At 56.1% G+C, this 12091-nt stretch overlaps 2 protein-coding genes across 8 annotated transcripts in view; both read left to right on the forward strand.

Moving 5' to 3' along the window:
- The first annotated feature begins 545 nt into the window (after positions 1 to 545).
- SFTPC (surfactant protein C) lies at positions 546 to 3078 on the forward strand. The gene is made up of 6 exons (XM_060153582.1): positions 546 to 596; positions 1319 to 1471; positions 1814 to 1936; positions 2165 to 2275; positions 2626 to 2773; positions 2961 to 3078. Exons 1-5 carry the CDS (start codon positions 555 to 557, stop codon positions 2761 to 2763), a joined length of 567 nt encoding a protein of 188 aa, XP_060009565.1. The 5' UTR covers positions 546 to 554; the 3' UTR covers positions 2764 to 2773; positions 2961 to 3078.
- Positions 3079 to 4034: 956 nt separating this feature from the next.
- The window catches only part of BMP1 (bone morphogenetic protein 1), a 40120-nt gene continuing 32063 nt past the window's right edge, over positions 4035 to 12091 (forward strand). For all 7 annotated transcript variants that reach the window (XR_009541668.1, XM_060155590.1, XM_060155591.1 and 4 more), the window contains exons 1-2: positions 4035 to 4195; positions 11278 to 11391. Coding sequence is in view for 6 of the 7 variants with exons in the window: in XM_060155590.1 (XP_060011573.1) it covers positions 4042 to 4195; positions 11278 to 11391 (268 nt within the window). In the remaining variant the exon portion in view is untranslated. The remainder of the gene's footprint in view (positions 4196 to 11277; positions 11392 to 12091) is intronic.

Raw genomic sequence — 12091 nt, forward strand, 5'->3', positions numbered from 1 at the left:
TTGAAGTGAAAATCTGATGCTCTCAGAGAACTTATGAACCATTTATGAACGCCCACACTGATGCCAAAGCACCCCGTGCCTTTAGTACTGTCCCTGCGGGTCCACAGGGGCTCCCCTTCCTGGAGCGCAGCCCTATGCTTAGGGGAAGTTCTGTTGGGAAATGTGGTGGACCCATTGGGTCAGACCCTTGGTTGCCTAAGAGGTTCAGCCTGGCAGAAGATCAGGAAAAGCCAAAGGACTGCAGGGGCAGGCGCCAGCAAGACACCCACGCTGAGAGGTGTAGATCGCCCAAGGGCAGGTTGGCTCACCTTACCTAGCTTTGCTCTTGCTGGGGCCAAGAGGACTCATGCGCCAGCGCCAAGGGCCCTTAGGCACTCTTGCAGCTAGCTTATCAGGGCCTCCGCTCTGGAGGACCAGGAACAAACAGGCTTCAAAGCTGAGGGCTTGGCTGGCAGACAGGGGCTGGGTCTTTCACCTCTGTCCCCTCTCTCTCCTGGCACATATAAGACCCTAGTCACACTTGGAGATGAGGAGGGGAAGGTGTCTACTGCAAGATGGATGTGGGCAGCAAAGAGGTCCTGATGGAGAGCCCGCCGGTGAGTTTGATCGTGTGTGTGTGCATGTATGCGGGAGTGTATCTGTGTGTAGTGGGCCCTACCTCCTCCAACCTCTGGGCCTGTTTCCTCATCCAGATTCATTCACTCAACTAACTTAGGACTGTGCTAAATCAAGATAAGGACACCAAACACTAAGACAGAGACCCTTGGAGAGATAGACTCGTCAGCCACTAATTCCCATATGAGGGGCCGTGAGTCACCACAGGGGTCAGTGAAAAGGGCTGTAGAAAGCACTGGGTAAGGAGCTACTACTCGGGAGATCACAGGAAGCTTCGCAGAGAAAATAACATTTGAGCTGGCTCCAGAGGAACTAGTTGGAGCTCACCAGCTTGAGAAGAAGGAAGGCATTGCAGAAAGAAGGGATAGTATGCATAAAGGCATGGATGGGGGGTGGGGGCAGGACAGAGAGGGACTGGGCATGGTTGGGATGCCAGAGGTCTGGAGGAAACAGCAGGAGATGAGACTGGTGAAACAGTCTCTCTTGGGTGTCTCCAAGCCAGACCTCACTTCTAAGCATCTATGGGAATCCAGGCCCCCTCCTCCAGGAAGCCTTCTCCGATCTCCTCAGCCCTTCTCTGCATGTCCATAGCATTGGTTGTTCAGCCTCGGGAGAGTGTGGGAAGGTGTCCTGGCTGTGCAGGGAGAAGAAAGGGCATCCTCATGACCTCACACCTGTCTCCCTCCCTGCCCCACCACGACAGGACTACTCAGCAGTCCCTGGGGACCGGTTCCGAATCCCCTGCTGTCTTGGGAAGATCAAACGCCTTCTCATCGTGGTCGTGGTCCTTGTTGTCGTGGTGATTGTTGGGGCCCTGCTCATGGCTCTTTACATGAGCCAGAAACATACTGAGATGGTGAGCAGGCCTGGGATGGGGTGGGCAGTGGGTACAGGGCAGGCCAGACAAAGGCCCTGAGATGGGGTGGGCAGATAGCAAACTGCCCAAGGGGAAAGAGGGGAGGAGGCAAGTGGCACCTCAGGGAAGGACAGAGGTGGGAACAGGGGGGCAAACCTGGCCTGGGCTTTTTCACCAGGCCCCTGCCCCACGGTGGGATGACCTGTTCCCTCCAGCACCTGGTTCCACTTGGCCTCTCTGAGCTCCCAGGGAAGAAAAAATTGCATTTGAGTAAAGGGGACTGAGGGTGGGCATGATGAGTGGGGAAAGAGGAATGCCAGGCAGCACTATGCCCTCCCCTAGGTCCTAGAGATGAGCATCGCGGGGCCGGAAGCCCAGCAACGCCTGGCCCTGAGTGAGCGTGTGGGAACCACTGCCACCTTCTCCGTTGGCTCCACTGGCATCGCGGTGTATGACTACCAGAGGGTGGGTGTGCCTGGACCTCTTGACCCTAGGGCTACACTGTGCTAGACCTATGCAGCTGTGGACTCGTACATGTCCACCTCTCCCCACCCCCCCAGCACTTTTGCCTGAGTCCTAGATTCCAGTATGACTCCCTCCCGTCCCCAACCTAGAGGGAGATGGCCAAGGACCAGAGTTAGGAGTGAGCTAGGCAGCGCCTTCACGAACCAACTCTGGGGTTCCTGTGCCCAGCTCCTGATTGCCTACAAGCCAGCCCCGGGAACCTGCTGCTACGTCATGAAGATGGCTCCGCAGAGCATCCCAAGTCTTGAGGCTCTCACTAGAAAATTCCAGAACTTCCAGGTGGGTGTGTGGGTAAGAAAGAGTGGGCTGTCTCCCTCCCAGAGCTGCTATGAGGAGCATTGAAGATGATGGTTCTTTGTCACCTGTAAAGCGCTGCTCATCGTGGACTGCCAGGTGAATGCCCTCCTGGGATTCCCCTGCACCAAACCTTTCCTACCCACTTACCATCCCCACCCCACAGCCAAGCTGCTGGCCTCAGCTGAGCCCACACACCCCCTGGGGGCTTCTGACTCCAGCACAGCCCCTTCTTTACTCAGAGAGATTGCCTGACACACCTGAGGTCCCACAATAAGGGCCGCAGGTGAGACAGAAACTCAGTTCCCAGCCTCCAAATCAGGTGCTCTTTCCAGGCCGAGCCCTCAGTACCTACCTCTAAGCTGGGCCAGGAGGAGGGCCGTGACGCCAGCTTGGCATCCTCTGGGGACCTGGCCTTCCTGGGCAGCACCATGAGCACCCTGTGTGGCGAGGTGCCCCTCTACTACATCTAGGACCCATCAGGTGAGCAGGTGTGACCTCCAGGGCACTGGAGCAACAGTGGCCCAGGATGGTCATGTCAGCTGACCAGGCACTGGGGGAACCACGGAGGCGGGGTCACCTACAGAGCTCAGGGGAGGGAAGGTTCACAGACACCACCACCCCACGTCCCTCTCCCTCACGTAATAAACAGTGTTCCTTTGCTTCGCAGGGCCTCAGCAAGGGACAGCAAAGCTCCAGGAGCAAAGGGTCTTGTGCAGACCGGCAGGAAGCCGCTCCTGCCAGTACCACTGGGACTGGTCCTGGAGAAATGGGAGCTGTGGGGAGAGGTGGGCAGAGAAGAAGCAGCTCCCAGGACCCAAGGGGGTTCCTACACCAAAGAATAAAGCAGCCTGATTGAAAAACGAAGGGTGTACCTCGTCTATCCTCTCACATGCCTCAGTCCCGCGCTTGGTGGGGGCCAGCCAGGGGAAGGCTAGGGCCTTGGGCACGCCAAGCGGGCTTTCCCATTCTCCCCCGGTCCCAGGGTGATGAGGCGAGGGGACTGGGGAGCAATCCGCGGGCTTCAGGCGCCCTCCAGTGGCGTCTCCCGAGGGAGGGAGCGAGACGGAGACGGCGAGAGACAGGACAGAACTAGAGGCACAGGGACCGAGATGGGAGAGCGCGAGGGTCCGAGAAAGGCAGAGTGCGAGAGCCGCAGGCGGGGAAACACGGCCCAAAGTCGGGGGACGGAGCGAGGCGGAGGCGGCACGATTGACCCGACGGCGTGTTCCGCGGCCCGGGACGGGCGCCGGGCCGAACACCCCGGGGCCCGGCGCCCGGAGCCCCCTCCCCGGCCCCGCCGCCCCGCTCCCCGCGCCTCCCGAGCCCCCTCCCGGCCGGCCGGCTCTACACCCTCCCCGCCTCCGGCTGGCGCACGTCCCGGCCCGGCCGAGCACGGTCCCGGCCCCGAGGGGGGCCGAGCTCCAGGCGAAAACCCGCCCTCCAGCGAGCTCATTTTCCTAAAGAGGGGGAGAGGGAGGGAGGGAGAGAAGGAAAGAGACGGAAAGAAGGGAAGGGAGAGCGGAGAAGCCGGGCCGGAGAGGGGGCGGGAGACAGGAAGGAGGGAGGGCGAGGAGAGGGAAGGGGAAGAGGTAGGGAGAGCGCGGGGGGAGAGCGGGCGGCCGGGAGCGCCCTCCCCTCGCCGCCAGTCCTCCGCTTCCCCTCTCGTCCGCTCCCGCGTCCGGGCGCGACCCGCCGCCGCCGCCGCCGCCACCGCCGCCACCGCGTCCGCCGCCGCCGCGCCCGCCAGCATGCCCGGCGTGGCCCGCCCGCCGCTGCCGCTGCTGCTCTGGCTGCTCCTGCTCGCGCGCCCGGGCCGGCAGCTCGACTTGGCCGACTACACCTATGACCTGGGGGAGGAGGACGACGCGGAGCCCCTCAACTACAAAGACCCCTGCAAGGCGGGTAGGCGCCCCCCACCCCACCGGCCGATCCCGGGGCGCCCGGGTCGGGCGCGGGCGGGCCGGGGCTGGGAGGGAGGCGCGGGCTGCTGAGGGTTCGGGGTTGGGGGAGGACAGTCCGGTGTGGGAAGCCGGGAGCTGCCTGGTTGGCAATGCAGTGGGGAACAAAAGAAAGAGGGAGAGAGGGAGGGGGAAGTTTGGGGGACTTTTAGGGACTGAAGTTTTGCTGCTGTTGGTGGGAGCTGCCGTGGCTGTCTCTGGTCTCTCCCAGAGGATTCCTGCCTGGGTCCCAGGAGAAACCTGCTGCCAAGGAGGCTTTTCCTTCTACTGGAAACTTTTCCGGCCAAACTCCTCTGTGTGTGTGTGTGTGTGTGTGTGTGTGTGTGTGTGTGTGCACTTTTCCCTTCTCCCCCATCCCGGGCTCCAGCACACTGGTGTTTTCCAGCCTGTCTGTCTAGGCTGCCCGGGGGCTGCACGTCTGTCCCGCTGGGTTCAGGGAGGCCTGTATCTCCAAGGAGCAGGTCTCCTGAGGCCCCCACCCAGCAAGTGGAAGAAGAAAGTTTTTCAACGGATCCTCTGAGATCATGCCCACTGGGAATCCCATGTTCCCCACCAGCGGCAGCAGGTTTCTGACCTCGGAGACAGCTGTCAAAGTTAGAAAAGCCAGCCCAGGACAGGAAGTTAACTCTGCCCGTGTGCCAGAGGACCTACTAAGGCCAAGTGGGGTGGAAAGGGGAAGACAGGGAACTCAGATACTGTATATCAGTCCTCTGTGTCCCGCAGACACTGGAGGCTGATCAGTCCAGGTCAGGGCCCCGGAGTGTGTGTGTGTCTGTGTGTGTGTGTGTGTTCTTTGTCCATGAAGACCCCGTGTAACCCTTTCACTCCTGCTGGGCCCAGAGGGATTCCGCCTCCTCCCTGCCACACAGAGTGACCAGATGGTCATGCACTCCAGCCGTTTGCCTGATCGGATGACCCTGACAGGCTGCCTGGGACAAGAGAACACACAGGGTATAAGATATCAGAACCTTTCCTCGACTTCCTGCCTCTGACTTCAGACTGTGTCCACATAGCCAGAGCCAGGGCAGTGGCACAGTGCCTTGAGTTCTAGAAGTGCCTGTGTGGAGCATGAGGTGTTGGGGCGCAGGTTGCTCTGGTCGTGACCCGGGGGACCCTTCTTTGGGTGATGTATCAGAGCAAACTGCAGGAATAAGAGTCCTTCGAGTGCGAGGAGGAAAAGCCAGTCCCTCAGCCCTTCCTCCTCCACCCCTGCTGGGCTGTGAGCAAACCAGACATTAGCCTCCATCTTTCTCGCTGGGCTTGGGGTGGACATGAGGCTAAGTGGACAGAGCGTGGGCTTTGGAGGCAGGCAGACCTAGCTGTCAATCCTGGACACACAACTCATTAGCTGTAGTATCTTGGGAATGGTAATTATCATCTCTGAACTTTGCTTTCCTCACCTGTAAAATGGAACTGATAATACGATTCTCCGATTCCCCGTAGAGTTGGTGGTAAGGATTATATGTGAGAACATATATAAAATGCATATGAGAGCATAACACTCAGTAAGCACTAAATAAATGTTGGTGGCCTACCCCCTGTTTTCTGTGCCTCACGCTCTGACTTCATTTTTTTCTGAGGGAATAGGCTTGGTTTTCAGGAGAAGGGAGTGTCTCCCTAACCCCATCCTGGTGTCACTTATTCATTCAACTGGTCTACATTTACTAAATGCCTAAGAGGTGCCAGGCCCTGGCCTTGATGTTGTGGGAGATACAGAGAATTATAAGTCATGGCCCCTGCCCTCAAGGAGCTTACAGTCTAAAAGGAGCACAAGACACACGTGGACATAACCAACTGCGCAAACCAAGGAGGGAAAGCCCGAAAGGCTCAAGGAGCCTCTTTCCCCTCTGCAGCCCTGGTGGTGCCTCTTGCCCCTCTGCAGCCCTGGTGGTAGTGGTGGCAGAGAAACAGTGATCAAGCAAGCTGGGAAGTTTGGGGAGGTCTTTGTGGAGAAGGAGGGCTGGGCAAGGTCTTAAAGAATAGGTAGGAAGCCAATCTGATGTATTTCACTACCAGTTGGAAATTGGAGGGGTTTGAGCAGTGGGAGGCTGAGGGCTCTATCCCCAGTCTCAGATTTCATGGAAGGGTGGGGCTAGCTGAGCTGGAACTTCAAATGAGGACTCTGGAGAAAGTTCTCCAGCTCGTGGGGCTCGTGGGGAGCTGGGCCAGGCCTGGGGGTGGCCAGGAGGGCCTGACAAGGCCAAGATTCAGGGTCAGACCAGGCTTCCCTCCTGGGTGTGACTGGTGCAGCCCTGCCTCCCTCCGGCCTGACTCCTAAGACCCCACACCAACACCCTCAGGCCTCAGGTCCCCAGGCTCTTTCCTCTGTTTGTGTTAACCTCTCCTGCCTGCCTTCACCTCTTGCCCCCTCTGAGCCCTGCCCTCCAGATGCGGGAGGTGGCAGTGGCAGGCGTGTCTGGCTTTACTTCCTTTGGACGCACCTGGCTCTCCCTGCTCCCTCTACCCACTTGATGCTCTCCAGCTCTCTCCTCTTCCTCTCCTCCTCCTTGCACGTGGAGGACCAAGAATGAAAGCCCCATTGACTCCCTGGCTCACCTGTGATGTCTCAGGAGAGCGGGGCCTCTTCATCTGAGGTCACCTCTTGTTATTACCATCAGAGTGATGGTTTACTGTTGCAGTAAGGACAAAGTTAAGACCCTTGATACCCTGAAGAGGTGCCTGGATCTTCTGAACAAGACCAGAACAACGGGCAGGAAGCCAAGCTGGCCTGTGTGTGCTCAGAGCTGGTTCCACCAAGCCCTCTCTCTCTCTCCCAGGGGGATTGCGAGTCAGCCCTGATTTCTTGTACGTTGGGATGCGGAACCATCAGGGGAATCCTTCCCTAAGATTCCCAGTTCCATGTGGCTGCCCCAGATGACTCAGGACTCTGGGAGGGACCCTAGAGGCAGGAGTTGGGACACAGCTGCTCCCATCAGCAGAGAAGCCCACAGGGATTCTCCTGGGCCAGCGAGGACCTTACTGCAGCCTCACCTGGCAGCTCAGAGGTCTGCTTTGGGGAGGTGAGTTGGGCCAGTAGCTCACCAGCCTTTGTCAGCATCCTCATCCCAGGGGCTTTGTAGCCCAGGTTTGGACTTAAGGGGGCCTCAGAGGAGTAGGTTATCAGCTCCAGAGGTTGAGAAACAATTCCTTCTCTTGCCAGACCACATTCCCCCTCCAGACATGCTGAATGAGTCACCCACCCACCTATACCCCTGCTCCATGAGTCACCTTCTCTTTTAGGTGCCCCAAGGGAGGAGGAAAAGTCTTACAATCTCCCTGGGCTCCAGATGGAGGGGGACCGATGGGACTCCCCCAGAAGAAGGAACTCTCAATAATTCTAGTTTCTCCGGGGATTTGGGGAGAAGATATTGGGGGAGGGAAGGGAGTAGAACGTGTCACTCCTCAGGCCACTAAAGCTTACCCCCTAAGGATAGCTAGGGGAATCAGCTAATCTCTCTTTCTCTCCTCTCCCCTCTCCATTTCTAAAGGTGCCCCTCTCCTTCTGGGGGTGTAGCCTGTGAAATGGGGTATGCACGTGCAGTTCTTTGTGTGTTTGAAAACACTAGGGCTTGCACAGGGAAGTAGTCAAGAGTGTGTTTTTTGTACGTTTGTGGGTGTGCCCCTGCTTTATGGGCAAGTCTGTTCAACTGTGCCTGTTGGTACCCCTGAGTACATGTAAGTGCATGTGCAAATGTGCACCTGTGTGTAAATGTACACCTGTGATTAAGTACACGCAAACACTTGCAGGAGCTTAAGCATGGCCTCCCCCAGCAAGAAGCTTGCATCTGTGTAATGGGACATGCGTAGTATGCCTGGTACACATGGCTTTGGGGCTCCGTCACACCAGCCAGGCTCCTCTCCCTCCTCCTAAAAGGGGAGGAGACTGCAGTGAGGAGGCTGACCTGAAGGATGCGCTGCTTACTCTCTTCTTTCCTCTCCTGCTGGGGGGTGGGTGTGTGGGGGGGGTGGGGTGGGGGGACTGGCTATGGAGCAGCCATAAGTGCTCCTGGCTGGTTTACAGCTGGAAAACAAAACAAAAACTTTTGATCCTGTGTTAAAAACAACTACTATCCTGACCTTGACCTTGACCCTGACCCAGGGCTTCCTTCCTGGTAAGGAGGGGCATCCTGGACTCTCCAGGATCCAGATTCCCTAGCTTCCCCGGAGGGCATCCCAAATGAAGAGGGCTTTCAGGCCCAGCTCCTGGCCATCAGGCTCTCCTGCCTACCCCCATCTCTCCCCTCCCCCCTCAGTTCCCACGCATTCTTCAGTCATGACATTCCCACCACAGGGCACTGCTGACAGTGAGCTCCACGGCTAGGCTAGCCCAGAGCTTGGCCCACCTTCCGCTCACCCTGTCCTCCACACCGCCTTGGTCCCGCAGGCCAACACAGTTCTGTGGCCTCTGTACTTGGAATTTAAGGTTCTGCTTCTGAGCACCTGGGGGCTTCACTCAGCCAGGAGGCCAGTGTGGGTGAAAACTCTATGCCCTTGAAAGTAGAGAGATGAACTTGAGATTATAGGGCTACTATTGGGGCGGTATTAACAGTGGCCATTCTGTGGCTTCTTACTGTGCTCCAGGCTTCGTGCTAGATGCTTCCTTTCCATGCCTTATTTCGTGCAGTAATCCTGGGAGACAGATTCTTTTATTTGTTCCTTTTTTATATAGGAGAAAATTGAGGTTTAGAAGAGTTCATATGACCTGTCAGTGAGAAGTAGTCAAACTGGGATTCAAAGACAGGTCTGTCTGACTCCAAAGACCTTGCTGTTTGCAGCTATGTCTGAAGATGAGTCTAAATGTCCAGCCACGTGTGTACTTGGTGATGTCTGCGGGTGTGGCTGTGTGAGCCTGGCAGTACAGCGTCTGTGCAAAGGTGCAAAGTGAGCAGAGGCGTGAGGGCATTCACGTGGGACATGAATGCCCGTATGAACACTGGCATGCAGGACCCGCCAGCACCTCCATGGGGTGTACCTACCCTCCCATATCCTTGCTAAGGCCACCCTTGCACGTCAGCTGAGAAGCACCTTGTATTGCTATCCCATCAGTTGCTGAGCCCAGGCCGCCAAGGGTGACGTTTTCAATAAGAGAATCTTTCCCCGTGTGGAGGAAGAACTTCTGGGCCACCTACCAGCTGGTGACCTTGGCCAAGTCATTTCCCCACTCACATCCAAGTGTTTTGATCTCTCAAGTCAGGGCGGTGGGCTCAAATCTAGCCACTATCTTATCTCTCCAAGAGTTTGTAATGGGACACTCCTAGGCAAGTGTGTGGGTGGAGCTTGGCTCAATGGGCATGTCCCTGGTGGGCCAGGATTAATGAATTCATTAATACGAAAGCACTTTGTCAACTGGAAAGCACCACGTAAATTTCAACAGACATTTACATAAGGTGTCACTCTTGCTACTATTACTGGCTTAATGGGCTTGGAACTTGCAGTTGGGTTTGTGTGTGTTGGAGCTTCTGCGTGTGTGTTTTAGGACTGTCTGTGATGTGTGTATTTTCTGGTGGATGTGTGTGTCTGAGTGAGTATTTAGAATATGAGTTCTGCAAGATGATGAACTTCAGTGCAGTGAGCACTGGACCGGGAATCAGGAGGCGTGAGTTATAAATCCAGCCTTTGTAGTGACTAGCAACGTGGTCTCAGTTAAATCATTGCCCTTCTGGGCTTCAGTTTCCACATCTGTAAAATGGAAAGTTGGCCTAGATAACTGCTAAAGTCACTCCCGCATTCTGCCCATCCAGCTCCAGGTCACATCTCTAGAAGAGTGTGTGTCTGGGGCACGTGTTTGCAAGCCCAAAGCATATCGCCGTGATCCTTCACTTGAACGAACGTTATTGAGTGCCTCCCACCAGAAGGGGTGGTACGGGTGCTGCTTGTGCGTGCAGGGTTGTCTCTGTGACTTTTATAGCATGGCTGTGGATGTCACCGTGTGTCTGGAGGAACACTGGCCCATGTGTCTGATTCTGTGTTGATGAGTAGGGGTGTGTGTGTGTGTGTGTGTGTGTGTGTGTGTGTCTGTCTGTCTGTCTGTCTGTCCACCCAATGGGCCATCTGGGGAGGAGAAACCTGTGTGCAAGGCCTCAAGGTTAAAACAATTTGTGTAACGCTGCCCACCAGGCCTGTGTAGCTCTTGGGATGAGAAGCAGATGTCACTGTGGGTGGAGCTGGGGGGAGGCTGCTCTCTGCTCCACCTCCAGCCCAGCCTCTCACCTCCCCCACAGCAGCCCAGCATGAAGCTTGCATCTGAGCTCCTTCCAAAGCGCTCAGCTCCAGGGCCTCTGTTTCTCAAAACGCAGATAGACTGTTTAACCCATCCCTCTGGAAACCTCACCCCCCCAGCTCCAGAAATCAAAATGTCCCGTTAGCGGAGTTCTTTTCCCTCAGGCCTTTCTTCCTCCAGAGAGGGGACTCTGAGACTCAGAATATGAATCACTTGAGAACTATTAAACCTTTTCCTCCAAGCCCATCGGGTGTCCTGGCTCCCCTCAGTATAAGCTCCCCTCAGTGTAATTGAAATGGCATTTGTTAAGTGAATTCCAAACGCTCAGCACAAAGCTAAGGTTATGGGCCCCCGAAGTAGACACTCTGTCCTCTCATCCCCTTTTATTTTCTTGGTAGCACCCATCCCTTCCTGGAATTCTCGAGCTCCGTATTTGTTTACTTGTGTTTCTTTGAAGGTCAGTTTCCTGCGAGCAGGGACCTCTTCTGTCTTGCTAATCACTGGAGTAGCGCCGGCCCACAGTAGGTGCTTACTAAGCATTTGCTAAAGAATGATGGAATAAATGACACGACTGTGGCTTTCAGTAGCTAACAGTCTGGTGGGGGTGGGCATCCGCTTTGCTGAGATTCCAACTGAAAAATGATCATGAGTCTCCCTAGAGATCCTCAAAGCCCCCATGTCCCTTCCCCTTCGTCAGAAGGCACTTGAGGATTACAGTTGCTGGGGCCAGGGGCTGTGCCCACAGGGCTGGGCTTTCAGTGCTGGGTAAGGGGGGACTGACTCGCCCCGGCCTCTTCTCTCTCCAGCTGCCTTCCTTGGGGACATCGCCCTTGATGAGGAGGACTTGAGGGCCTTCCAGGTGCAGCAGGCTGCGGATCTCGGACAGCGTGCCACCAGCAGGTCTTCCATCAAAGCTGCAGGTACACCCAGTACGGGCTGGCCCCTCTCTGTCCCAGAAATGGGTTCCAGAATTGGAAAAACAGGGAACCTCCTTGTTCCCAGCCAGGTCCTCCCAGGACAGAGGCCATGAGCTTCAACCCAGCATAAGGGCTTGTCTTCCCTTGGGATATCTTTATCCCTTCCCCAGAGCAGTGGCAAGTGTAGGCATACCCAGAAGCTAAGCACCCACATTGTTTTTATTTTTATTTAAGAATCTTTTTTTTTTAAATTAATTAATTAATTTATTTATTTTTGGCTGTGTTGGGTCTTCGTTTCTGTGCAAGGGCTTTCTCTAGTTGCGGCAAGCGGGGGCCACTCTTCATCGCAGTGCGCGGGCCTCTCACTGTTGCAGCCTCTCTTGTTGCGGAGCACAGGCTCCAGACACGCAGGCTCAGCAGTTGTGGCTCACGGACCTAGTTGCTCCGCGGCTTGTGGGATCTTCCCAGACCAGGACTCGAACCCGTGTCCCCTGCATTGGCAGGCAGATTCTCAACCACTGCGCCACCAGGGAAGCCCCCACCCACATTGTTTTTGGCTTACAGTTTACAAAGTACTTTCAAAAGCATTGTCTAACTTGACTGTCCCCAATCACCTTCACAGGTAGGTCAGGACAACTCCCACTTTACAGACACAGATCTTCCTCAACTTGTGATGGTGTCACATCCTGATAAAACCATCATA

This window comes from Lagenorhynchus albirostris, chromosome 7 (assembly GCF_949774975.1).
Source record: "Lagenorhynchus albirostris chromosome 7, mLagAlb1.1, whole genome shotgun sequence".
NCBI classification, from domain to species: Eukaryota; Metazoa; Chordata; class Mammalia; order Artiodactyla; family Delphinidae; genus Lagenorhynchus; species Lagenorhynchus albirostris.